At 45.6% G+C, this 26,986-nt stretch overlaps 1 protein-coding gene across 1 annotated transcript in view; it reads right to left on the reverse strand.

Moving 5' to 3' along the window:
• The window catches only part of kiaa1109 (KIAA1109 ortholog), a 57,530-nt gene extending 31,310 nt beyond the window's left edge, over window positions 1-26,220 (reverse strand). The window contains exons 1-39 of the mRNA XM_044143705.1: window positions 26,066-26,220; window positions 22,116-22,245; window positions 21,791-21,907; window positions 20,706-20,784; window positions 20,555-20,619; window positions 19,813-19,999; window positions 19,536-19,617; window positions 18,863-19,056; window positions 18,617-18,696; window positions 18,327-18,477; window positions 17,411-17,567; window positions 17,076-17,154; window positions 15,668-15,759; window positions 15,471-15,588; window positions 15,242-15,397; window positions 14,858-14,955; window positions 14,584-14,768; window positions 12,571-12,677; window positions 12,276-12,487; window positions 11,969-12,175; window positions 11,443-11,580; window positions 10,862-11,038; window positions 10,607-10,735; window positions 9,551-9,670; window positions 9,205-9,479; window positions 7,391-7,636; window positions 6,264-6,767; window positions 5,173-5,422; window positions 4,974-5,111; window positions 4,534-4,604; window positions 4,271-4,444; window positions 4,071-4,191; window positions 3,862-3,999; window positions 3,668-3,789; window positions 2,563-2,765; window positions 2,288-2,488; window positions 2,009-2,220; window positions 728-879; window positions 79-229 (exon numbers count right to left, since the gene is read on the reverse strand). Coding sequence (XP_043999640.1) covers window positions 79-229; window positions 728-879; window positions 2,009-2,220; window positions 2,288-2,488; window positions 2,563-2,765; window positions 3,668-3,789; window positions 3,862-3,999; window positions 4,071-4,191; window positions 4,271-4,444; window positions 4,534-4,604; window positions 4,974-5,111; window positions 5,173-5,422; window positions 6,264-6,767; window positions 7,391-7,636; window positions 9,205-9,479; window positions 9,551-9,670; window positions 10,607-10,735; window positions 10,862-11,038; window positions 11,443-11,580; window positions 11,969-12,175; window positions 12,276-12,487; window positions 12,571-12,677; window positions 14,584-14,768; window positions 14,858-14,955; window positions 15,242-15,397; window positions 15,471-15,588; window positions 15,668-15,759; window positions 17,076-17,154; window positions 17,411-17,567; window positions 18,327-18,477; window positions 18,617-18,696; window positions 18,863-19,056; window positions 19,536-19,617; window positions 19,813-19,999; window positions 20,555-20,619; window positions 20,706-20,784; window positions 21,791-21,907; window positions 22,116-22,215 — 5,988 coding nt within the window. The 5' untranslated portion in view covers window positions 22,216-22,245; window positions 26,066-26,220. The remainder of the gene's footprint in view (window positions 1-78; window positions 230-727; window positions 880-2,008; window positions 2,221-2,287; window positions 2,489-2,562; window positions 2,766-3,667; window positions 3,790-3,861; window positions 4,000-4,070; window positions 4,192-4,270; window positions 4,445-4,533; window positions 4,605-4,973; window positions 5,112-5,172; window positions 5,423-6,263; window positions 6,768-7,390; window positions 7,637-9,204; window positions 9,480-9,550; window positions 9,671-10,606; window positions 10,736-10,861; window positions 11,039-11,442; window positions 11,581-11,968; window positions 12,176-12,275; window positions 12,488-12,570; window positions 12,678-14,583; window positions 14,769-14,857; window positions 14,956-15,241; window positions 15,398-15,470; window positions 15,589-15,667; window positions 15,760-17,075; window positions 17,155-17,410; window positions 17,568-18,326; window positions 18,478-18,616; window positions 18,697-18,862; window positions 19,057-19,535; window positions 19,618-19,812; window positions 20,000-20,554; window positions 20,620-20,705; window positions 20,785-21,790; window positions 21,908-22,115; window positions 22,246-26,065) is intronic.
• Window positions 26,221-26,986: the final 766 nt, after the last annotated feature.

Consider the following 26,986-nt stretch of genomic DNA (forward strand, 5'->3'; position numbering starts at 1 on the left):
ACAAATAAAAACACGGTAAATAAAACCGATTCCAACAGTGAAACCGGATTCAGACGTTAAACTGATTCGGCACGTTACCTCCAGAGCCTCCGTCATGATGCAGCCCATTACAGCGCAGACGCGTAGTGTTCCCTCCATGTCCAGTTTCCGTAGCGACGACTTGAGCTGGTCGATGGGGACGAGCCAGGCGCCGATGGCCGGGGTGGCGGTACTGAGCAGGTTCAGCTGCCTGAAGATAAAAAAGGAAAAACAACCTGAGAAATGCGAGTTCTCTCTAAGACTCTTCATAGCCGCCACCAGGGGGCGCCACAGAGAAAAATATAGCAACATAATTTTGAATCTGACAAATTTTTTTTCCTAACATTATAAAATCTAATCTGTATCTTACAATGCACTGAAGTATTAGGGCAAGGCAAAGAAAATAATTAAATTACAAGAATACTATGAAAAAAATAATCCAAGTCAAATTAAAAAGCTGTAATTTAAAGACAATAAACTCATAATATTCAGAAAACAAAGTCAAAACAAAGTGAGAAAGTTGTTGTAATTTTACCAGCATAAAGTCACAATAAAGCCGCACTAGCCTAGCAGTTAGAGTAGTTATCCTGGATTTATGAAATGCTATTTTAATTATCCTGGTTTAGCCTAGCCTAGCCTAGCATCAGCAGCCATTCTGGAGGTTTGGGCTGCAGATCCAGTCGGGTGTTTCTGGGGCGAGGCGTCCCACCTGGACATGGTCTGGGAGGCTGAGCGGACGTTGGTGGGAGCAGCGAAGCTGAACCAGATCTCCCTGATGGTTAGCTTCATGCTGCTGGAGTCGGGCGGCGGCGGCATCAGGGGTAGATCTTTCTTCAGGTCGTCAGACTCCACGCCTTCATCCTGCGTGACGGGAAGCATTCAGGCAAAAATGGATTCCATTCAAACGCCTCCATATCTGTTTACTTCTGTTTTAGTTTCATCTATAGTCTATCTGCACCTTAGATTAATACTATTATCAGATTAGATTATATTATTAGTTAGAACAAACAAACTCAGAGTTTCTTTTTCTTTTTTACACCTGTTGAACTTATTTTGACCATCCTACTCCTCAGCTGCAGGTTTTAGTCTCACCATGTTATTTTAACAGTATGCAGGTTTTACCCAGTAAACCTGCTCAGCCCGCTGGTCTGCGCTCCGAGGCGTCCACCGTGTTTTTGCATTAAAAGATATTAAGTTGACAGGAAAAGTAAAAGTATTACTGGGTAATTACATGTTACTGGAAAACATGGCCAGTGAAACGATATTTAAACCACAACTAGTCTTAAAACCAACATAATGAAAAATACAATTAAGATGAATACAAATTATTAGCACTTCTTATGTATATAATTTTTTTTTCTTTTATAAAATAAATAATTATAGTTTTTATTATTATTATTCTGGGGGGGGCTAGGAAAACATGGCGGTCCTCCAGGCTTATAATGCACTGGGGGAAACCCTCAGTATGATACGTTTCCTGTTCAATACATTTTCTGTTTTTATTTTATATTTTCTTTACATTTTATATTGATCTCAATTCTTCAACTTAAACTTTAGAACTACACAAAACATCTATGATTGAGGTATTTTTATTGAATTTTTAAATTTATTTTCTATGTGATTATTTGTGATAGACCAGAGCCATGACAACGTCACACCCCGCCTCTAGAATCTGGATAGTTTTATTTATTTATGCTCAGGTTTATCATTGTACAGTTTTAATTCTGCTCAGTATTTTCTGTAATTAATCTTAAAGTATTTATCAAATCTAGTCCACTTCATTGATGTTCGATTAATTTATTCTTTATTTTCAGCCAAATTATCCGTAATTTTCATGTTTCCGTTACAAAATGAAGCTTTAAATTCAGAATTTGATCATTTCCGCCAGTAACTGTTATTGATTACTAATCAGATCTGAATTAATCAGAATTAAATTCCGTCTTTTCTGAGGTTATTCTCCACCAGGTGAGCAGAAACGAGTCGTCCTGACCTGCTCGTCCGAGTCTGAGTTGTCGTTGGCGTCAGAGTTGGGGCTGATGACGTCGTTGGGCAGGTTGTCGTCGGAAACGTCGGTGCTGTAGCCGCTTCCGGTCTGGGATCCTGTGGAGCCGTTGGATTTGCCGGTCCCGGTCTTCCCGCCGCCGTCCAAGTGTCCCATGACGCCAAAGGCATTGTAGAGGACGGCGCCGGACTGATGGCCGCCTGGAAGGAGACCGGAGACGTGAGCCTCCCGTCCTGCGGGGGGCGCTGCAGGGAGCGGCGGCGTTACCTTTGACAGTGAGGTTCTCGATGCCGCATTCAAACATGATCCAGCCCCATTTCTCCAGCGAGGCAGTGGTGCGAGTCGGGTCGCTCGGCGCCGCCTGGCCGTCTGTCTCGTCCACCAGGGAGAACTCGTCCAGGTCCTCCAGGCCGAACAGAACCTTGGACTTCTCGAACGGGATGGCGGTGATGGCGAATGTCCCCACATCTGCAGAGGACACAGCGGGGTCAGAGGGCGCGGTTGCAGCAGGGGGCCGGGCCGGGCTGGAACGTAGAACCAACCTGTGGAGTCCAGTCCGCGCAGCTGGCTGTGGATCCGGTGGACGTTCAGCCTAGCGGCGATCTCTTTGCCCTTCTCGATGCCGGCGTTGGAGCGCAGCGACCCGGACGACTGCGGCTGCATCTTGGTGGCCGACGCGTACTTCTCTAACATGATGGATGGTCGGCCATTTTCAGTGACGTTCGGCGTCTCCTCAACGATCCCCCTGACAGGAACAGAGGCAACCGGTTCCACTTGGCGGCTAGCTTAGCAAGTAATAAGTTCAAGATGGCCGCCAGCTTGAAAAATGTTTTTTTGCAGCAAATTTATCACAGATGAAGGCTTTTGGTGTCAAATTAGAAATTACTGGACCCATAGAAATCCTATTTAATTATAATTCTTAGATTTGTCAAGATGGCCACCACAGTAGCTTCACTATCCATTCATTCACTGAACAAAACTCTTAGCTCCGCTAACGATAACCACCAAACACATTAAGGCTAACAGAGGCTAACGCTAAACCTCTTAGCATCTACTAATTTGTTTTATGTGCCAACACTAAAAAGTCAAACACAAAAAAGTTTGAAGTAGCTAGCATGAAAATACAAACTATGTTAAAAAATTTGTGCAAGTTAACTAGAATCAGCAGAAGCTGCTGCTAAACAGCTAAATATATAAAAAATGTTTTGCTAATGCTAAACTGTTGAATACATAAAAAATTACCAGGAGCTAACATTAAGCAGTAAAACACAAAGAAAATGATAAGAAGCTAAAGCTAAACCACTAAACACAAACATTAGCAGAAGCTAATGCTAAAATTTAAACAACTGTTGTATCCTGCTACATTTTATCACTTGAAAGTTGTATAAATGTGAGAACCAAAGTGGAAAACATTTGATGAGACAAAGTCATAAAAAGAAGGAATATCAATTCACAATAAGAGTAAATCGTGGCAGCCATCTTGAATAATGGCCGCTATCCTAAAGTTAAGTGGCTGATGTGAAATCTGAAAAACATCAGACCTGAGAGGTTAGCATGTTAATGCTAATATTAGGCAGGTTTTTGCAGTGATGAGTGTCACCGTGGTAACCTGCGGGTGGCTATGGCTATGGGATGCGTACGACTCACCGGTTCATCCTGAACTGGGTGGCGATCCGGTCGAAGCACAGCGCCACCAGAGACACGTGTGGGACGCATTTAGCGGACGGGGAGCTTTCCTCTACGGAGGCCTGCAGGAGGCAAAGGTTCACCTGCACAGACACAGTTACACACAGTCACCAAACACATCCTGGACGGAATACCTTCTGGGTCAAAGGTCAGACCTTTGGGATGGAGACGTTGGCCTGGAGCCCCTTTATCTTGACGTTGTCGGGCTTGACGGACAGCTCCGTCTGTCCGCTGGAGGTCAGGGTGGTGGCGTCCGGCTTGGACAGCTTCTGCTCCGGCTTGGCCGTCTGACTCTGTGGACGCACAGCGTCAGTCGCTGGCAGGTACGCGGCGCACCTGTAGAACCGGGCGGATGGATACGCACCGACTCGGCCACCGTGGACTTGCTGATCTGATACGCCTCGCTCAGCACATTACTGTGCAGGTCGTCCAAGATGGCCGCTGGGTGCCGGATGCTGGCGAAGTGGACCATGGACTCGATGTATCTGAGACAGACGCAACAGAAAACCGTGTGATCGGGCCGGTTCCGGTCCAAACGAAACCGAACCGTCAGCCGGTCGCTACCTGTCCAGGGACTCGGCCACCAGCGGCGTCAGAACCACGTTGACGGCGCCTTTCACCTCCACGATGGCCGTGGTTCTGGTCTGAGCCAGCGGCTGCTCCAGCGACCAGTCGTCCGTCGTCGTGTCCTCGTCCGTGTTCTCCATGGCTCTTTTATCCAGCGGCGTGTACGGGGTGCTGCGGGGCAACAACCGCACCAGGGGTCAGAGGTCAGGGTCAGTATCTGGAGGGTTGATCAGCAGATCATCCCGCTCCACTTCCTGTACCTGGTGTTGTCGCCCATCAGCTGGAGCCCGCGGTCCAGCAGGGAGGTGGCTGACAGGCCCGGCTTGATCACCTGGAGAACAGAACCTCGTCTCAGTCCAGAACCAGAACCAGGCATAACAGGAAGGTTCTACAGAGCGCTAGAACCTCCAGACGGTTCTGAGTGCCCCCCTGCTGTGTCTGCTGCGGACCAAGCCTGAACGGGTCGCTAACAAGGTTCTGCAGAACCATCCAAACCGGACTGGACCTAAACGGGTCGCTAGCAAGGTTCTGAAGTCATCAGAACCAGCCATCCTGGAGCAGAGATGAATCTGGACCAGGAAAGAGCTGAACTTTTTTTTAAAAAAAAGCATCTGGAGTCGGAGCAACAGAGCCTGAGCAGACCAGGCTGGTTCCGACCCAGTGAACAGCAGGAACCCGTACAGAACAGAGGAAGTCGGACCTTGAAGCCGGGCACGGCCAGCTGGTCGAAGGAGGCGGAGCTTTCCTCGCTGGTGGGTGTGTCCAGGTCCAGCGGCCGGTGCAGAGATGATTTGGAGGTTCTCTTGTTGGTCGGCTGCTTGATGGACCAGTTAGACACCTGCAGAGAGAGCCGCGTCATTCAGAGCCCAGAAGAAGAACGGGCCGGGCCGGGGCGGTACCTGGTAGTGGGCCAGGTAGTTCTGGTAGCAGGCCATGACGTGAGGCTGCCGGGTCACCAGGCCGGGCTCGGCCGTCTTCTCCACCTCCACAGAACTCTCCTCCTCCATGGCCAGCGCCGACACGAAGGAGGCCTGGGACGGGTGGGCGGCCAGCGGCTGGGGCGGCGGCGGGGGGCGGGGCTCCGTGATCAGCTCCCCGTTCAGGACGTAGGTCAGAGGCCCCTCCACGCTGTGGTAGATGGAGCTGCGGCTGGGGGTCAGAGGTCAACAATCCGTGAAACGAGCCGCCGACTGGTGCAAACGCGTGGAAGAACGCCAAAAGACGCTGCAGCCACGTTTTCCTGCTGGTTTGAGTTTCTACATTTTTAGCTCAGTTTGTTTGTTGTCAGTAAAGTTTGCAAACATTTGATGAGATTTTGTTTATTTCTCCCTTTCCAGCTCCGGCTCCAGACGAGTATAACGGGGGTGTAAACACGTGTAAACCCAACTAGCACCTTAGCGCTCATGATGCGTTTAAAGGTGGCTCGGAAAAACAGGTTAGGTGTGTTAACAACTGATTAAACTATTTTAACTGCTGAAAAAAGTGACAGAAGATAAGTGTAAGCCCCTGCTGTATCAAATTGATATAGAAATAACAGAGAGTTGGCCACTTTAGGGTAAAAACAACAAACAGTTTCCAGTCCAGGGGGGTACAGCTGACTCTGTGGGAAGCCTATGCCCCCTAATGCCCCCCCAACGCCGCTGGGCCTGGCTCTACGCGTCGGGATTTCACCCGTTAGCGGTTTGGCCCATGGCAGGTGGCCTGTGATGTGTTTTCACCCTTCAGCCATGATTTTATACAGTGTGGTACGGAGATGCAGATTAACTTCATCCCGTCTGCCATGAAAGCGTTTGGCTGAGGCGGCCGGAAGAAGCTGAGCGTCTGATTGGCTAATGAAGTCAGACAGGAGGCATCAGATTAAAGATGGCGGTGCATTCAGTCAGAAGCTGCTCAGCTTTCACATTAAATCAAAGTTTAATCATTCATTCATCCAGCCTTATAGGAGCAGAGCCACTCAATCTATCTGATCTGCTGCGACCTCTGACCTCACCTGTAGCTCTCCATGCGGTACGGCGGCTGCTGCGGCTGCTGCATCTGCTGCCGCCGCTTCTTCTTGCGGCCTGGGTACGTGCCGGGTCCCTCGTCGGCGCTGCTGATCGGCTCGAAGTCCTCGGTGGCGGAGAAGTAGGCCTCGCTCTCGGCCACCGACATGCTGGAGTCGGCCGAGCGGTACTGGTGGAAGGTGTTGGAGTCGGCCGACGGCGTGAAGGGGAACGAGCCGTAGCTGCGCCGCTGCCGGGGCGAGTCCAGGACGTTCTCGTCGCTACGTGAGACCTCGCTGCTGAATTGGACGCCTACGCCGCCGCCGGCGGAGGTCAGCGCGGCCGGTGGCTTGTCGGTGAACACGGCGGCCGACAGGCTCTTGGTGCTGCCCAGCCGACCCGAATGGACTGAAGATTGGCGGCGCAGCGGCGAACAGAGCGGCGAGCGCACCGCGGCGAGGTCCTGGGAGCCGGGGGAGAGCGGGGACGCCTCGGGGACGTCGCCCAGCACGCTGTGGAGACACAGTGATTACACCAGATTATAATCTGAAACAACCAGAGTAAACCAGGATAAACTGGAAACAGCAATATTATCGCTTATTACTTCTGGAAGGATTTATCCTCTAGAAAACACGTTACCGTGACAACCGCAGAGACAAATGACTAACGAGATGGGAAATGTTACAGTTTGCTCTCTAAGTTAGGAACTGTATGTAAAAATGATAATATTGTCATTTTGAGAGTTTAATTTCATACTGAAACTAGAAGATATTTAAAATATCCAGAAACAATAAAAAGGAAATATAAATCATAAAGAAATTATAATGTGTCTGCAAACAAAATGTTAATCATCTGATTGGAAATTATGAAGCTCATTTTAATTCATCATTAATTAGTTAATTACTTATTGAGACAGGTTTATGTAGGGCAGCTAATTTGGGATTAGCCTGATGCAGCGGAAACTCAAATGTTTTTGGAGGAGAAAGAAGGACGTCTGAAAGGTACAGCGGTGGCAGCATCATGCTGAGTGAACTACAGCGAAGCCAAAACATCCGACACAAAATGTTCAGATAAGAAAAATATTCAGCAGACAAAATATCATAGATAATAATCTGACATTTAGTAAAAAGAAAACCCTGTTACAGCAGCACCGTCCACTTTGGGCATCTCCTTTGTGACGATCCACTCGGTGGGCTGCAGCAGCGACTGGCCGTAGCTCATGTCGGACTCGGCACTGGAAGAGGAGGGCGGTGAGTCTGCCAGCAGGGGCAGCCTGAGGTCCAGACCCATGTTGGTTCCTCGGAGGAGGAGGCGGAGCTGTGGGAGCGCTGGGGCACCTGGAGGCTTACAGCTTGCATCATCGGGCCACAGAAACCAGAGCCTGGAGGAGACAGAGAGGAGCGGCTCCATCTAAACACAGAGAACTATTCCTACAGCAGACAGGGAGCACTTTCTACTCCCGACAGTTAGCTTAGCATAATGGGTCTATATTCAACAGGACTGTGGTCGTCAGGCTAGCAGTTAGCTTAGCATAATGGTTGTATATTCAACAGGACTGTGACGATCCAGGCTAGCAGTGGGCTGCAGCATAATGGTTGTATATTCAACAGGACTGTGTCGGACTCAGGCTAGTAGTTAGAGCATAATGGTTGTATATTCAACAGGACTGGGTTCCTCCAGCCTGAAGAAATCCAGACCCATAATGGTTTTCCTCAACAGGACTGGGTTCGTGAGGCTAGCAGTTACCTTAGCATAATGGTTCTATATTCAACAGGACTGGGTTAGCTTAGCATAATGGTTCTATATTCAGCAGGACTGGGTTCGTGAGGCTAGCAGTTAGCGTAGCATAATGGTTCTATATTCAACAGGACTGGGTTCGTGAGGCTCCATCTAAACACAGAGAATGGTTCTATATTCAACAGGACTGGGTTCGTGAGGCTAGCAGTTAGCTTAGCATAATGGTTCTATATTCAACAGGACTGGGTTCGTGAGGCTAGCAGTTAGCTTAGCATAATGGTTGTATATTCAACAGGACTGTGTTCGTCAGGCTAGCAGTTAGCTTAGCATAATGGTTGTATATTCAACAGGACTGTGTTCGTCAGGCTAGTAGTTAGCTTAGCATAATGGTTGTATATTCAACAGGACTGGGTTCGTGAGGCTAGCAGTTAGCTTAGCATAATGGTTTTATATTCAACAGGACTGGGTTCGTGAGGCTAGCAGTTAGCTTAGCATAATGGTTCTATATTCAACAGGACTGTGTTCGTCAGGGGCTGCACAGTGGCGCAGTTGGTAGAGCTGTTGCCTTGCAGCAAGAAGGTCCTGGGTTCGATTCCCGGCCGGGGATCTTTCTGCATGGAGTTTGCATGTTCTCCCTGTGCATGGTGGGTTCTCTCCGGGTTCTCCGGCTTCCTCCCACAGTCCAAAAACATGACTGTCAGGTTAAATGGTTTCTCTAAATTCTCCCTAGGTGTGAGTGTGTGTGTGCATGGTTGTTTGTCTTGTATGTCTTTGTGTTGCCCTGCGACAGACTGGCGACCTGTCCAGGGTGAACCCCTCCTCTCGCCCGGGACGCAGCTGGAGAGGAACCAGCAACCCTCCCGACCCCATTAGGGAAGAAGGGTGTAAAGAAAATGGATGGATGGATGTGTTCGTCAGGCTAGCAGTTAGCTTAGCATATCGGAGGGCCGTAACAGAAGATGGGTCAGTCTGACCCTGAAACAGAAAGTCGGCTGCTGGGGCGTGCTGTGGTGGCGTAGGGGATAGCGCGACCCACATTTGGAGGCCTTCAGTCTTTGACGCGGCGGTCGCGGGTTCGATTCCCGGACCCCATTTGCCGCATGTCTTCCCCCTTCTCATTCCCCCTTCCTGTCAGCCTACTTTCAATAAGGGACACTAGAGCCCACAAAAGACCCCCTGGAGGGAGGGAAAAAAAGAAAGTCGGCTGCGAACCTTCTGGTCTGCGCATCATGCAGCTCCAGGAAGTGTCTCTGGACGTCACACTTGGCCGGGTGGTCGGCCGCCAACGCGATGTCTGCCGTGATGAGGTTGAGGTTGACCGAGCCCGCCTCCAGCCAGACGGAGCGGCGCAGCAGGGGAGGCTGCCCCTGACCCGGCTGCTGCTGCTCGATGTACTGCCGTATGTTGACGTCCTGCACCACGGCGCTGATGCCCTCCCCCACCGCCTGGTTGTGCAGGTTGCAGGTGGAAACCCGGACTGCAGCCGTCTGGAAAAACAAGAGTCGGAGTGAATTCGGTGGTGGCGAGACGTCGACAGTGCGTGCTAAGTGCTCATTACCTTGACACTGGCAGCGCAGCCTTGCTCCACGACGAAGAGGTCGACTCCGTCCAGCGCCAGACGGGTCATGGTGTACTTCAGCTCCTCTGAGGTGCGGCAGTGGCCGGGCAGGCGGCCCAGCTGAAACACCGACAGCTTCGGATCAGCCATCACACTAATGAGGCGCCCGCTTTTAAAAATATCCATATTCTCATTGGCTGGCTGCCTGGCAACTCAGAGATATGCTTCTGCCCCAACCGTCTGCATTCCTCACAGAGACGACCCGACCATCAGCTAATCACAACAACAAGAACCTTCAGAGTTTAAGGGGAAGTTAAACAGAGAGGTGGAGATCTCTGTAAAAGACAGTACAACCTCCCTCAAAGCCCAAACCCCCAGCAGTGGCTGTGCACTGATGCAATGCTTCACTTAGCAATGTGGCTAACTTTTAGCGCAGTTAGCTTTCCCTAAATTTGTTTTCCCACATAATTTTAATAACTAATTTACTTGGTTGTTGTGTGACCTTTCAGTTGAACAAAGTTATTTACCGTAAAGAAGGAGTTAGCTGTTTATATTCATGCTCTTATTTTGAAGTGTTTAAAAACTGTCTACAAAGCCTTTCCTAAATGTGCGTTGGAATAGCATTTTAGCATTAGCTTCAGCTAGAAACTGTATTGCTATAGTGCTTTAGCTTCCACCAGCTACCATGCTGGTACAGCACACTAATGTTAGCACATGCTAATTACAATGGAAATAGCACTAAGCATTAGCTGCACTAAATACTATGTTAATATATCGCATCAGTGTTAGCTTCAGCTAAATACTAAGTTGGTACCAGTTTAGTTAGCTGTGCCACCACTGCACAGCATCATTTATTAAACAGATGAAAAACTAAGTGCATCCCTGAAGCCCAGTCATTTCCTCTAGCATTTCATCATACTGTGCGATTACAGAACGCCGATGTACGGCTAGCATGAATCCATTTGGACATAGCAGTCCGACAGCTTCATTATGTTTCATAAATATCGCAGACTCTCCAGGTAATCATTTCAGAGGGGTGTACTTTCTTTCTGATACCTTGTTGGCACAGATGCGGCGGTCCACGCCATGCTGGCAGATGATGGAGGGTTTGGGTTGCTCCAGCTGGAACTCTCTGGAAACCACGTGGAAAACGAACGTCTCTGCCCACTCAACCATGCTACCCAGCTAACAGGGACAAAGCCAGAGACGTTAGCGCTCACTGCTAACCATTTCACAGAATAACCAAGTAAATCACAAGAAATCGAGTTCTGAATGTTGGAAACTGATTCATAGGGAGGTGAAGCCGCCCACCTGAGGAAGCGTGACCCTGCCGGTCAGTGCCCCGGCCTGCATGTCGATGAGCCAGGCGTACTCCAGCGTGTCGCTGCCTAGAGGGAGGCCCTGAGCCGAAAACATGGCGTGCGCCCTCATCTGCAGCCCGGACAGACTCAGATGTCCGTCTCTCAGCATGCCGTCCGCCGTGGGGCGCTGAGGAGGAATCAGCAGCCAAACATCACTTTCAGAACCCTGAAGGAGTGTCACGTCCTCCTCCACAGACGGTTCTCACATCACACAGATCAAACCTCAGAGGACGCGTCTGCAAACACCAGAACCTCTGGCCCAAAGTCTGTCTGAAAACTGTAATGGTTTTAATGGCTTCTTCCTCTCTGAGTGGCCTTCCAGCCCAGGTTGGCACAGTCATAATTACACCAGAATAAAGTCGTAGCATTACTAGGATAAAGACATACAGTTACCACAGAATGAGGTTGTAAAGTTACTCAGATAAGCTTGGAATAATTTTAGTATAAAGTTGGAAATGAAGCTTTCAGTTCATCTGGTTCGTTCTTCCCTCCTGATGTGAAAGCGCTGTCTGATCGGCGGCGGACGGGTACCTGGTAGTTGTCGCTGACGAAGATGTGAATGGGCGACAGGATCATCTGCAGCATCGTCTCCTTGTAGCCTTTCTTCATCTCGAAGCAGAGGCGCTCCAGGAAGCCGGATGGGCCTTCTGGACCTTCACTGCTGCAGTGCTGCAGGAGCGAACCGGGTTACTCTCAGAACCGACCACCGCATCAATACACAATCCAATTTAACATGGCAGAAAACCTCATCACAATTCGAGTGATTCATATCAGTCGATTCCTGTTGATTGATTTTTAATTTTTATACATCTGAAATCCTCATGTTTTTGCTTTATGTTTTTATTTTTCAGCAGTTATGAGAAGAACTGAAAGCTGAAACTGCTGCAAGTTACTCAGCAAGTTGTTGCCAGGCAACCACAGAGTGACAATTGATGCTATCCAGCTAGCTTAGCTCGCTGTGAGCAGCTAAAGCCTTTCCTCCGCCTACATTTCCCAGAATGCTGTGCGGTTCTGGATCAGAGTTCAGCAAATTATTGAATATTTTATCTTGGCTCACCACTGGCAGCCGGCCGTGGACCTTGTAGAGGTTGATCAGTACGGTGATATCCCAGGGCCGCAGGTCCAGGGGGTGGCCGTGATCGCCGTCCCCCACTCCAGGAGTCGAAGTGTAGCCGAGGCCCGATGAAGTGACCAAGGACGGCACCGGGCTGGACACGGCCTCCTCAAAGTCCGTGTACATGTCGTCCTCCCCGAAGTAGTTTTCCTGGAGGGTGGGAGGAAGAGGAAGAGGAGGAAGAGGAGGAAGAGTTCAGAGTTCGGATCTGAGCGGAAGCCGAAGCGTTCAAGTGACCCCAGCTGCAGACCTTGATGGCGATGAGGGCACGCAACATAGGCCCATACAGGAGGATCTGGGAGTCCGGAGACAGTTCCATCTCCACCTGCAGCCGGTCGGGCGGCAGGTCCGACGGGTCGGCGGGGAGCCGCGCGGCTGGGGTGGGACCGCAGGGTAATCGTGGTGCTGCACCCTGGTCGGGGGGGCGGATCGCCGACAGCATGGACTCCTCTATCTCTGAGACTACGCAGTGAGGAAGAGGAGGAGGAAGGTCAACAGACAGCAGCAGAACCAGAACCAGAAGCAGAATCAGAACCAGAACCTACACGACTGCTTGAGCTGCTCGTCCGCCTTCTGGGGGTAGATGGGATGCCAGGTGTAGTCGATGATGAGCAGGAAGTTTGGGACGCTCCAGCAGTCCACCCAGCCGGCCCTGCGCCATGGCAACAGTCACAACGAAGTCTGTAAACATTCAGTCTGGTGCTCCATAGAACAGAAGTATGAGCTAATGCTCTGCTACCGCCATGCTAATGCTATGCTAACATCATGCTAAATGTATGCTAATACTATGGTAACAGAGCGCTAACTCTAAACGCAGGTGTTCCACTAAACATGGAATAAAGTCAGAACAAAGAAATATGAGACAAAACTAAAGACGTATTATTATGAGAATGAAGCTGTAAAATTACAAGAATAAAGATATAATATTTGAAGAAATGTAAATTTGTTTTTAGAAGTCAAATGTTTTTTGAAGTTGCACTTTGACATCAGTTTTACAAATAGAAAATACTTTTAACACATAAGCATCCAATTATCAACAGAGTTTGAATCAATCAATCAATGATTGCGTCTAATATGAAGAAAGAAAGACAAACTGAGCTGCTCACGTCACGCCTTAAAGGTGATGGAGACTTTTTTATCTAAACAACTAATTTCTCTCAAATTTATAAACTTTTTCCTGGTAATTTTCAGTCTGGTCCAAATGCTGAGCTAAAGGTAATAAATCAAATGTTTCTGTTTTCTGACAAAGACGACTGATGAAGGTTCACAAAGGGAAAATAAAAGTTTTACTGGACCAGTAACGACCCAACATGTCGGCCATGTTCAGCTGCTGAGAGCTCAGCCGTCAGGTCGCAAACAGGCGACCTTTGCACTGACGACAAGAAACAATGCGATTGGTTTAGCTTCTGCTGACCTGAAGGTCACCGGGTCACCTGACCAGATTCCACAGACCGCTGGGATTAATCTGCAGATTAATCTGACGTTTTACCCTGCTGATTATTCATGCTGCGCCTCCAGTTTAACACGACTCCGTTCAACACAAAATCAGCAATTACATTACAGAAATCTAAGAGTTTAGAGCAGAAATCTGACCAACATGAATGATACTTTAAGATAACTCATCTATGACTCATCAAAGTGAGGTTTTACATATTTGATTTAGAAATTCTGTCTAATGCTGCCATTTTTTAAAATATTTTCAAGAATAAAGATAAAGCCGGCAGTGGCATCAGGTGGCCCTCGCAGCTCAGCGCTGCTCCGGCCTGTAGGCCACCGCGGGGGTTCAAACACCGCCGCCCGCCAGCGACCGCAGACGCGCTTGCGCAGTTCCCGTACCTGTCCGCCAGGCGATACGCGTCAGTGCGTTCCCCGAAGACGCACAAAAAAAATCTGGTGCAGATCTGTTAATGTAGTGAGGAGATATGGCCGCTGGATTAACCTAGGGGGCGCAGTGGAGTCATTATATTGTATGCAATATGACATATTATAGTCGTTCTGTCCAGACAGTTGCCTGTGCAGTTGCCTGCAGAAATGCTAATATTAAAATTTTTTATTTATCTTTGATTATTTTTCAGATTATTTGCCTTCAAGAAATTACAACTGCATCTTCTCTAGTTCAACTGTATATATTTCACCAGAGACACTTTTCATACATCTTTAGTTAGAAGTATTAATCTAATGGAGACTTCACGGCTCGTTATAATTTCATTGGTTTTCAGTAATTTATTGCAGATGTTTTTAGTTAAAGCCTCCACAGATGAACTGACGTCTTTAGTTATGAACTGACAGATATCTGACAATTTATTGATTCTGCTGGGACACCATTAGATTATGTTCTGTGATTTGTTTTGAATGTATCCATTCCTTGTTTGTTTTTATTGATTTATTTGTTCTATTATGTTGCAGATCAACAACCTTTCTGCTCTGTCAGTCTGTAATATTTGTTGTATACACCAACTGGTGAATAAAAAAAAGAAGAAAAAAAAAAAAGACATTTCTCGTAGTGGTGATTAAATGCTAAGCTGGCCTGCCATACTGGCCGTCCCAGCATGCCTCACTCTGCTATGGTGACGTTCCTCCAGCGCGGCTTGCTGGTTTTGGAGGACGGGGCTCCGTGGCCGTCTCCGGACGCCGCGCCGTCGCCAGGGTGCTTGACGCTCTGGTAGTCCTTGGCCACGGTGAGCAGCGGGTAGCGGCTGGGGTGGCACTCCGGCAGCGACAGCCGCATGTCCGTGTCCTCAGCCTGCGGGAGACACGCAGCGGCGCCGTGGTGGCGGCCGTGTTCAGAGCTGGACGGATCAGAGCAGAACCAGAGGCAGCAGAGGGACTCACCCTCAGGCTGAAGCGGGTGTGGCAGGTGGCGGGGACGAACTCGGTGAAAGGAAGCGTGAACTCAATGTTGAGCGTCTCGCCGCAGGCCGCCAGGTACACTGTAGGTGAATAACAAAAATTGATCAGCTGATCGATCAGCTAACCCCACCGGCAAAATCTCAGCATCACTCCGCCTTCAATCAGCATATGAACCCTTTAACTACAGAAAGTTATGGCAGCTAAACCAGAGGTTTACATACACCACACAGAGACACATTTATTCTCTGAAGCTGAATCTGATTTTGTTAAACAATAATACTTTAACTTCCTGCTGATGTCTGTCCGGGTTATGGTGGTGAGAGCTGCCGAAGAGCGGAAACGTTTCATGCAGAGCGGCTTGCTCACCGTTCTCCTGCTGCTTGGTGGAGCAGTCGATCCAGTTGTGCTGGTTCGCCGCCCAAATCATCTCAAACTGGTGGAATAAGATCTTAAACTTCCAGGAATATGGCACAAAGGAGTAAATATCCGGCGCACTGTCGCTCGCCCAGTCCTTGATCAGATCTGAGAGGACAGAAACAGACTCTGAGGACCGGGTTTCAGTCATTGTGCAGAAACACGATCCGGCGCTGCTGACCTGTGAAGAAGTTCTTCTGGGCGTAGATGAAGTGGTACGTGGCCTTGTAGACCTCAATCTCGCACTGCCAGGACTGGGGCATGTTCCACACGCAGGGGTAACTGGCGATCACGTGGAACTGCAACACAAAGCTCAGGTCAGGGCGGCGGGGCGGCGTATGACGGGGCGGCGCAGGACGGGACGGGGCGGCCACTTACCGCCAGCATCTCGGCCTCCAGCAGCGTCCGGTACTGCATGCTGCTGGTGGTGTCCACGTGCAGCAGCTGGCCTTTGATGGTGGGGGAGTAGCCTGCAGGGAGACGGGAAGGAGAAAAGTCCTCATCGTCAGCCTGATGAAGCTAACTCGGTTTGATTGACCTTTGAGAGTTTGACCTCAACATGATCTGTGGCATAAAGTCCCAGCTGGCAGCCTATCGACCAACTCTCTGCTTGTGCTTTGACAGCCGATAGCGACAACAAAACACACTTCCTCTGGTCCATACTCGCCTCTCTGCTCTGCTTACAGCTTCCTGTCAATAAGCTCTATTCAGAAGCCAGAGGAGCGTTCGCTCCAAAGGTTACGGGTGCAACACACAGCACAGCCAGAAAAACTCCTGCAAAAATCTACATAACCGAAACTCACTTATCCTTTATCTATGAAAGCAGGAACTTTTAATTATCCATGACTTCCTGTTTCCCTGGGGAGTGAAAAAAAAGCAACACAGAAGCTCTGAGAACATGCCATAATTAAAGATATTTAAATAAATATTTAAATGAGCAGAACTACACAGCAAACTGACTCCCAGTTAGTCTGTATGAATACATGAGCATGGCAATTAACAAGGGCTGCAGTCAGATGCATGATGTGATATTTATAACTTTGACAAGTTTAGGAAACCTCCAAACGAGGCAAAACTGAGAATAGTGCTTTAGCATTCAAGAAAGCTAAAGCTAATGCTTCTGCCAAAGAATTAGCTTTAGCTTTAGAGTAATAGTGGTTTGGTTAGCAGGACTAGATCATGACTCTTTTAAATATAAAATAAAAGAACAATTATTGTAATTTTTATTATCCAGATGGGAGAAGGTGAAGCAACAATATTTGCTTGATTTCTACTCTTGTGGGGAACATTTTGACTAGATTAAATTGTTTAGCCCGCAGTCTTAGCGTGACGCTCAGGAAGAGCGGCAGATGTCAGCCAACTGCTGACCCGTCAGAACCGCAGACGGTAAAAAGCTCTGGCAGGATCCAAACAACCGCTCTTAGAACTACAGGAGGTTCAGACTCTGCTCATTCTTCTTTAGCTTACATAAAAGCGCCAAGCCGCCAAATAAACAACAGGACGCCAGCGGGCAACGTGTTGGAGGCCCCTGCTTTAGGGTTAGCATAGCTAGCTTTTTAGGTAGCATTTCCTACTACTGATATTTCATCACATGCCAGCAGCTGCTTCTCCTACATCACCACCAGACTCACATCTGCCTGCTAAGCTAAACCTAACCTTTGCAAATAACATAAAGGATGAGGTGCTGCTGTTTCTTTAAATCTAACCCGGAGCCCTGGAGATGTCTGCCGACATCAAAGCTGACATCGCGGTCGACTGATGTTTCTGCTGTGAAACTCCTACTTACCATTCTCTCCCACAGTCATGGGGATGTTGACTTCCAGGTAGGAGCCGGCGCCTACGTTCACATGGATGGCATTGGTTTCCTAGCAACAGCAATGAAGACAGAGCAGAGGAGGAAGACAGCAAACAGAAATGTCTCATTATCACAGACTAAAAATAAAGGAGAGCAGCCTAACCCGAACAGAAAATGCTCAAAGGAGGGAAGAAAAGGGCGATCCTGTCGGTTTTTAATATTCCCCTCACATGGAGGACAGTTTGAAAGAGAATAAAACATGAAGCGATATCAATAACTGATGCATAACAGCAGGAGGAAGAGGTATCAGAGGGAAGCAGAGTCACCCTGTTTTTGGTGAAGAGCAGATCGATGGTGGCGTCAGCGATGATGTTCATGCGAAGCTCGAAGGCTTGGATCTGCCGGGCTTTTCCTGGCTGGGCCACTTCGCTCACCTTCATGGCCTGGTAGTCGGCCGGCAGGAAGAACTTCCAGAGACAGTCCCTGGAAAGGTAAAAGGTAATTTTAATTCTATAGCACATTTTCAGCAACAAGGCAATACAAAGTGCTTTACAGGATTTAAAAGGAAATACAAACAAAATAACAAACCAAAGGAAAAACCAGAAGAAGAAAAAGCTAATAATGTTGATCCAAAGTAAATGAACTAGATACTCCTATTAGTAGATTAGTATAAGTAAGTATCTAATTCCTTTTCTGGTTTGGAAGAATAAGAGTCTAAAAAGTAGTTCCTTTCTAATTGTGCTCTAAATTTGTAAAGTAATGAATACTCCACAGTTTCTAAGTAATAATAAAAACTAAATGTTTCTGTTCTGGAAGAATTTTTTCTGGATTCTGATTCCTTCTCTGGTTGCAATATTAGGAGTCTGTCTGTATAATTATGTAAAAATTAATCTAATATTGGTCTAAATTGTGGAAAACAGACAGTCTGAGCTGGAGGCCGCTACGCCGGGACGGCTAGCTGGAGGCCGCTACGTTGGGATTTCCTGATTATTTAATGTTTGGGTTCATAAAGTATTTCTGAATTTACTAAATCAGCTTTAAGTGTAGAATAAAGAGAAATTGAAACTCCAATCTTTAAATGTTCCGACATTCAAGCCAAACAGTTACAGTCCAGCAACAGAAAGGTCTGGGGTTCAACTCCCAGACCTTTCAGATTAAATCTCACATTTTAATAACCATTGCTGCGACTTGATTGTTTCAGCTGCAGCTTTTCTTTGGCCGAGGTGCGTTGGGTTTGCTCACCTCTGGCGGTCGGCCCACGGCCCGTAGTTAAAGTCTGTCCCCTTTCCACAGACAATGTCCAGACCCCAACATGGAGGGAGGTCCTGCAGCTTATCGTCCTCACTGCTCGTCTCAGCCTCCTCCGACTCGTCCTGCTCCACGGGGACCAGGCCTGCCGAGGGGGATGGAGAGACGGGGAAACAGAGAGACGAAAATAAAGTCAGTAACGTGTATTTGTCCTCATGGAAAGCAGTTAATCAGATGGTTTATCTGTGGAGGCTCAGGACGGAGCCATGAGTCCAGCAGCGTACCGGGTTCATCCTGGTAGTAGTAGATGTCCACGTCGTTGGACTGCATCACCACAAAGCCCTCGCCCATCAGTCTGGGAGGCCTGGAGGACAGATGAAGGTCAACATAAAGGTCACACTTTGACACAATAAATACAGAACGAAAACACATCTGGGTTAGAGTTCTGCTTAGAAACCCAGATTAGTTCTGGTCAGCTCAACTACAGCCCAGATTGTGTGAAGATGAGTTATTCATTTCCAGAGACTGACTCGTCGTTCTGCAGGCCCAAGTAGCGAGGACTGGGAACCAGCATGACGCGCACGTTCTCCAGCGACCCTTTGACGATGTGCATGAACTGGTCCAGGTGGCTGGACGGCGGCTTGGTGGCGTAGGTCAGGAAGGCGTCCTCGAAGTTCACACACAGCGTCTGAGGCAGGTGGTGGTTCCCGAACGCCAGGCGGCCCTACAGGAACCAGATTAAACCAGGTTAACACCAAGTTAAAACCAGATTAGACCAGGTAAAACCAGATTAAAACCAAATTAAACTAGGTTAAAACATTAGACTTGGATTAAAACCAGATTAAACCAGGTACAATTATGTTAAATTCAGATTAAACCAGGTTAAACCAGGTTAAACCCAGATTGAACTAGGTTAAACCGAGATTAAACCAGGTTAAACAAGATTGTACTCAGATTAAACTGGGTTAAGACTATCTTAATACCAGGTTAAACCCATATTAAAACCAGATTATATGGGTATAAACCACATTAAAACAGGTTAAACTAGGTAAAAACAGGTTAAAACTAAACCAGATTAAACCCCTTTATAGCAGTTTAGACCAGATTAAACCAGGTTAACACCAAATTAAACCCATATAAACTAGTATAAACTGGTTGACCGCCCCGTTGCAGCCGCTACAGAACCGCCGGCCGGTTGCTCACAGTGCTGATGTTCAGCTTGATCACTGGGATGAGGGATCGCCATGACGACGACGGCTCGGGACTCTCCGTCTGGATGTTCACACTGCAGGGAGTCGGATTAACACAGATTACTGATGAGACTGGAGCAACACTGATGAGAGGGCAAGGACGCAAGGAAAGGAAGTGAGGAACAGAGGGCAGGAAGTAAATAAGGAAACTACGGAAGCAAGGAAGGAAGGAAATGAATGAAAGAAGTGAGGAAGGAAGTCAGCCAATGGACAAGTTTGCGGGTTCAGACCTGTCCAGAGCCTGGTTCTGGTCGTGGTTCCGTGGCTCCGGGCCCTTCTCCTCGTCCCGCCGGGTGCTGAGCAGCGTGGGCTCCAGGCCGAACGTCTCCTGCAGCCGGGCGTACAGGTCGGTCCGGTTGTAGACATGGAACTCGAAGCCGTTCACCGTCACAAACAGCCTCGTCTCCGCTTTGGGATCTGACAGCGAGAAAACAGAAACTGAGGCACCCAGAGGACATAAAGGGGACATCCAGAGGACGCAATGAGGACATAAAGGGGACATCCAGAGGACGCAATGAGGACATAAAGGGGACATCCAGAGGACGCAATGAGGACATAAAGGGGACATCCAGAGGACATAAAGGGGACATCCAGAGGACATAAAGGGGACATCCAGAGGACGCAATGAGGACATCCAGAGGACATAAAGGGGACATCCAGAGGACACAATGAAGACATATAGGGGACTCTGATGCTCCGTTATAAAAACAAACAGTGATGAAAAATAGTAAAAATAATCCTTATAGTTTTAGGGCTTTATAAACATCATTAATTTATTGTAACTAAAATAAATAAAAATATTATCGTTATAATAAAACAGATAAAAACCACTTCCAACCAAAACAATAAAATTGATTAGAATGTTTCTACAAACAAAATCATTCTTCAAAAATTGATCAGAATGGAAATGATTAAGCTAACTGTAATTTATTTTGTGATTAAATGTGTGAACATTTCAGCAGCTGAACTCACCATGCTGCTTTTGTTTTGGGTTATACATTTTCCACCAGCGAAATATGAGGAAGCCATCCTGGATCCTGCAACACAGAGAGCAGCCAATGAGGAGGAGGCGTGGTCGCCATGGAGATGGAGAGATAAAGAGGAGCAGCAGAGATCAGGTGACCTGATGGACATGTCCTGGTTGATGTAGTAAACGTCTCTGAACATGACTTTCCCCGACAGCACAGAAAAGGAGAACGAACCTGCGGAGCAACAAACATCAGGTTACCGTGACAACCATACAGAGAGGCCACCTGGAAACCCAACGGCGCCTGACCCGGTTCTGCAGCAGGAAGCCAATCTCTGCCGGTTTAACCAGCAGAGATTGGCTTCTTCGCCCTCCAAACATTTATTTTTTTCACAAACTTGATTGACAGCACTAAGACCCGCCTACTGGCTCTGACTGGTTGTTTCTAGTTAGCACTGGGAGAAGACAGAGGAGTTTAATTTATTCACAGATTATCTGTCACATGTTAAACTGTCATAACGAGTGACTGTTAGAAGAAATATTGGAAAAAATAAAGAATTTATATATATATATATATATATATATATATATATATAGTTATGTAATGCAGCTTTAAAAGGACAGTGTTATTCCTTTTCCAGTTATATATTTTCATTTTATAGAACAATCAAGTAACTATGTTACGTTCAGTTATTAGAAAAATGTACCACATATGAATTGAAATAAATGTTACTTTGTAATTTAACTATTTGAAATAGGGCCTCTGTCTCTTTAAAAGCTCCTGCTCTTTCTGAAGCTCCGCCTCCAGGAAGTCATCCCAACATGGCTCCTCTATCAACCCTTTCACATTTCTGCCAGAGTTACTCTGATAAGGAGCTAATATAATGAGCTCAGCCTTTCCACCAGCTGTTGGCTAATAGCTGCTGGCTAGTCTGAAGGAGCTGAGAGGGGGAGGAGCTGTGTCTCAAAGGCGGGGCTAGGTCCACCCAGGAGCAAAGCAGCTGAACGGTTGCCATGGAGATTAAAGGATTTCTCCAAGCAACACTGCAGGAATGCTCTTTTAGATGAAGGAATAACACAATGTGAGACAAGCTGATATAAAAACATAAACACATCAGCAGCTCCTCAGGTCATATTATCCCAACATGTTGTGACAGCAAACAGGAAGTGCTTCTCAGAAACAGGAAGTTGGTCTGGGACTATGCTTTCCTCCAGCCGGAGTCACTTCCTGTCCAACATACCGATGTGAATGTAGCCTCCCTTGTAAAGTCGGTTGATGATGAGGGTGAGGAAGAGGCCAATGTTGCGAGAGTTGTAATAAGTTAAATAGATGATCCATCCACAGGACAGAATGGTGGCTGAAACAAGAAAAACACCACATCAGTCACACTGCACACCCCACCACGGCCGCTCCGCTAACAGCAGTTCACTGCTAATGCGCTGGCCGCTCCGCTAATGTCGCCTCAGTGTCCAGTCTAACTAAACAGCTGTGAATGCTTTGGCACCTATAAAGGAGCATTTTAAAGGTGTAATATTTTTCCATAAAGGTTGCAGTGAGTCTCTTACCAACGAGCAGCCAGATGAACTTGGAGTTGTGCCGGTTCAGGTAGGTCTCCAGATCCTCGTAGTTGAGGAAGGAGGTGTTGTTGGAGCCTTGTTCATCCATGGCTACAGGCTCTCAGGCAGCGGCAAAAAACTGCAAATCAAAGCAAACATGCGCTAGATGAGTTCTCTTCTCTTAAAAACAACAAACAGGGCTGATGCTAAAGTTTTTAGAGGAACAATGAAGTCCTGTTTCTACCTGTAGATCTGATTTCTAACACCTAACATGATCCAAGTGGGGAAGGAAAAAAAAAACAAGAGAAGAATTTCAGTTTTTAGGATCAACATCAGCAGCACCAGAGAACAGCTGCTGCAGAAACAAAGGAGCGCCTCACTTTAGGTCACATTTGTGTCGTTTCACCTGTTGACCCCCTGGACTGGGTTTCTATGGAAACGACTGAGCCATAAAGCAGCATAAGAATGAGTTTCAGTCATGGCCACAAGCATAAACGTTAGCATGCTAGCCCCTCAGGTTGTACTTTTCTCCATATTTCCCATTAGCCACTTGAATTTCAAGATGGCCGTCATTGTTTAACCTTTTCAACCATTTATTGCATAAAATTTTCCCCATTTTCATAACTTTATGTCTCAAATGTTTCCTCTTTGGTCATCCTGTTCATTCAACTTTAAAGTGATAAAAGGCAGCAGAATCAAAAACTTTGCTGTTAGCGAGTCACCTGGAAGGAGAAGAAGAAGAGAGACAGGTGACTTAGTGGTTAGCATTAGCTTAAGCTAATTAATTATACATTAGCTTCAGCAAACCTTTTATGTATGTAGTAGTTTAGCATTAGCATAGCTAAGATTCTTGTATAATGAATTAGTGATGTTCACTTTTAAGTCAGCTATTGCTGCTGATATTTTCCTCCACCATGGCGGCTATTTTTTAAAACTTCCACCAGAAAAAGGAAACAAGAGCGAGAAAATATAAAATGTTTATTATGGTTCAAAATAAGCCGACTGTCACTTGACACCAAATATCCATCTAACTGGTGATTTTGTACAAAGAATTTGTTTTCCATGACAACTATGGTGGCCATCTTGAAAAATAAAAGAATTATCAGTAAATATGATTTCGGTGGGTCGGTCCAGTTATGGATGATTTGACACCAAAGAATGAATCGTAAACATTTCAAACTTTACACACAAATTTTCCTTTGTGACCATCTTGACTCATCTCCTGCAGAGCTGCTGAACCCGATGGTGACCCATCCAGTCGGGGTGGATGGGTCACCCCGACTGGATGGGAAGGCACGTCTTCCACCATGCCTTCTAATGGACACGAGTCTCCTCATTTCAGAGTTTGTTGCTCAGAAGCTCAGTGTGACTCCAGTCTGACCAGTAAGAGTCCAGTTCTGCTTGGACAAACAGTTCATGTTGGCTGGAACTTCAACTGGTCTGAGGTTTGGGGTCAGAGTTCAGGGGTTATTTGTGAAGCTCATCAGCTGTTTTCCCGTTTGTGAAAACAATACCTTATTGCCATTGTTACACATCAAAACTGTCCAAAAGTAAAAAAGTGAGCGTGTCCGTGTCATTTTTAATGACGTTCTCTGAGCTTTGGGGATTATTTTCATTTCTACAGACGGGTCGCTGTTTCACGTCATATTTCTTCCCCACAGAAACAGGAAGGTCTAGAAATGAGAAGTTTCTAAAAACACTAATCTCCACTTAAAGGAAGGTAGAAAGTTAAACTGCTTTAGTTGTATGTTTTTATTATTAGTTGTACCAATTATTGTTATGAGTCTTTAATGTTTGAACATGGGATTTTCAATAAATGAGTAAAAGCATTGTTTCTATTTTCACTTTCCTATTTAAGACTCAAAGTGTCTTCAGGCAGGAAGTCAATGTGATGACGAAGCTGATAAAAGAGAATTAAATTGGGTCGGTTCGGTTCTGACACACCATAAAAACATTAATGAATTCAAAACAAACTCTTTATTAAACTTCAGAGAGTATTAATGAGTCTATAATAAACCAATGAGAGACTATATGCTGGTAAAGCAGGAACCGTTCTTAGAGGTTTTCCACTTCTGACCATCAGATTGGTCACTGAATTGATCAATTAATTTAGTAATCAATAAATCACTAAATGGAGTCTACAGACTCAAAAACTCAATCTGCTGAAAAAATTTACTTATTAGACCAAAAATGAAGCCAAAACCATACAAAAAAAGATACATTTTGCATTTCAGATAAAAACTTTTTAAATTCTTTGACAGACTTTAGATGTTAAATTTATCCAGATTTGATAATCAATTTTCAACACATTATTACCAAAGCTGTTACCTGTTGGTGTTTATCTGGACTAGAGGAAATTCATGTTTTTATTTAGAATTAGAAACATCTTGTAAGGCCAGTTCAGCTTCTGAAACTTTATGGAATAAGGTGCAGCTCTGGGTGACTCACCTGTAACCTGTCAGCTCAGGTAAACTCTTTCAGTTTTACCTATCAACACAACAGGTCAACTGTCACCTTTGACCTGCAGTAACATACGCTGAAGTTAGCGTCTGATTTCAACTCCATCAGGAAGCTGGATGACATCTGACGAACTAAAATCTAAAACCCTGAAAATTCATCGGTCAGCCGATCAGGGAAATTCATTTCAATTTCCGGGTTTTAAACTACGAGTTTCAGATGGATCATTTATCGTGAAGAATCTATTAAAATCATAAGAATTTTGATAAATTCCAGTTTGGTGACGTTTAAAAAACTGACAACATTGTTGAAATCTTCATTTTTACCATTTTCTACATTGTTTTGTTCATGAGCATTTAAAAAAAAAATACCAGTAAATTGGAAGTATGACTAAATGGAGTTTGGATGCAGCTAAATGAGAGCAGTCAGAGATCTCTGGCGCCCTGAAAAAGTTTATTTCACATGGAAATGTTCTAGAGGGGCAATGTATATGTTTATGGAGCTATTATGCTGTAATGAAGCATCAAAAATCTTCAGTAAAATCTCTGAATACGGTAAAGATATTTATTATTTCTGAAAGAAGCTTATATACACTATTGTATATACGAGTTTCATAAGTTTATATTGGAAGAATGTATATGAAAAAGTGTTAAAAACTAAAAAATAGTTTTGTAATTACATAATTTTTTTGTATTCCTTTATTTTAGTTGCTTTTTTACCAAATACTTTTTAAAATCTTGAGTAATTTCTTGGACAGGCTAATTTTTAACTTTTATTTGAGGAAAAACACATACAAGTACTGCTACTCTAACTGTTTACAATGATTATGATTCTCTTTGATTACAATATGTATTCACCACTAACAAAGCCTGGATTAAACATTATTTTTTAACTTATGAAAAGCACAATTTCAACACTATGGTTATTTTTACTTATTTTATAGAAAGAATAAAGACAAATGAATCATAAATTGGGTTTTGAAGTGTAGGATTATCCGCCCCAGTTTGATCCGTCCAAGTATTTCAGATTTTAGCTGATTAAAGGCTTAAATATGCGGAACAGCCCTTTACTGAAGCCGCGATTCAGAAGCCAACTTCAGCTCTCTCTGGACCGAACCCCGCCTCTTTGACCGAACCAGAACTGGACAGTTCGGGATATAAACACTTCCGACATCTAGACAGGGTGTAAACAAGACAAAACATGAACTTGACATTTCCATCCAGAGCGCTAATTCTGGACTAATTTCTTATTCTGCTGAACTGAAAGCTAAAACGAACCGCATGCAGCGCATTTTATGAAGACACAAGTAGAAAAGTGATTCTAAAGTTCAGCGAATCCATTCAGAACCACCTGGTGGTTTCCGTTCCACCTCCACAGTTTTTAAGTCTCTCCAACATCGTTAGCATTATGGCTAGCCGCTAGCTTGCTAACGAAGCAGGCCGCGCCTATTGGCTTCTCCCGTTTTTCCCACACACCGAGCTCCATTACTGAGAGCGGCCTACCGTAAAACTCCCGGTACGGGAGGAGGTCTCATCCTGGCTCCAGTCAGCCAGCAGCAGCCGCCCTTTTGTCGGGTTCCACACCTAGCATCCTCTGTTCACTATTTACACGGCTGTACGCCACTGAACGTTTCTTCCTGTTCTTACCCGAGCTGTCACACAATTGGCCAATCAAGAAAAAGTAGCCGTTCAGAACCTAACCAATCAAATAAAATCTTGGCTGAGTCCACGCACACCTCAGATTTTCTACCTATCAACACGACAGTTTTTCGACGATGGGATTACCGGTTGTTTTGATTTTTAACGTCAAAGAAAGGTGATATAAAGAGTAAACAAAGGAGATTTTTTTTATTTAAATCTACAAAGTGAAGAAATTCATTTCCAGACAAGTTCACTTTATTCCAGAAATTCCTTCTCTTTTATAAAGGTTTTCACTTGAATATTAGCCTGTATGTTCAGTACATTTATAAGTGTTTTTTATTTTTCAGAGTTTGACTTTGTTGAGCCTTATGATAATTAGCCTTAATATTCCACACATTTAAAGTTTGTGAGACATTACATATTTGACTAAAGTTGAACTTAATCAGGATGTTTGTAGTCTTTTTGAATGTTAATTTAATTTTCTTCTTAACATTTTGACTATTTTAAAGACGACATTTTGTGAACCGATTACTTTATTCTAGAAACTGATTTCATTATTTTTTAATATCCTAACTGTACAAAACTATTGTAAACATTTTAAGCTCATTCTAGATAATTTAATTGCCTTCTAAATAACTAAAGAAACTTCAAAACAGTTAGAATTTATTCATATTTTGACATTGTTTTAAGTTTTATTTTAAAAAATCTAAATTCAGTCATAACTTGAATATAAACTGAAACTTTATCATGGATATTTCAATTTCCATCTGAATATTTCTACTT

The sequence above is a fragment of the Gambusia affinis genome, linkage group LG16 (assembly GCF_019740435.1).
Source record: "Gambusia affinis linkage group LG16, SWU_Gaff_1.0, whole genome shotgun sequence".
NCBI classification, from domain to species: domain Eukaryota; kingdom Metazoa; phylum Chordata; class Actinopteri; order Cyprinodontiformes; family Poeciliidae; genus Gambusia; species Gambusia affinis.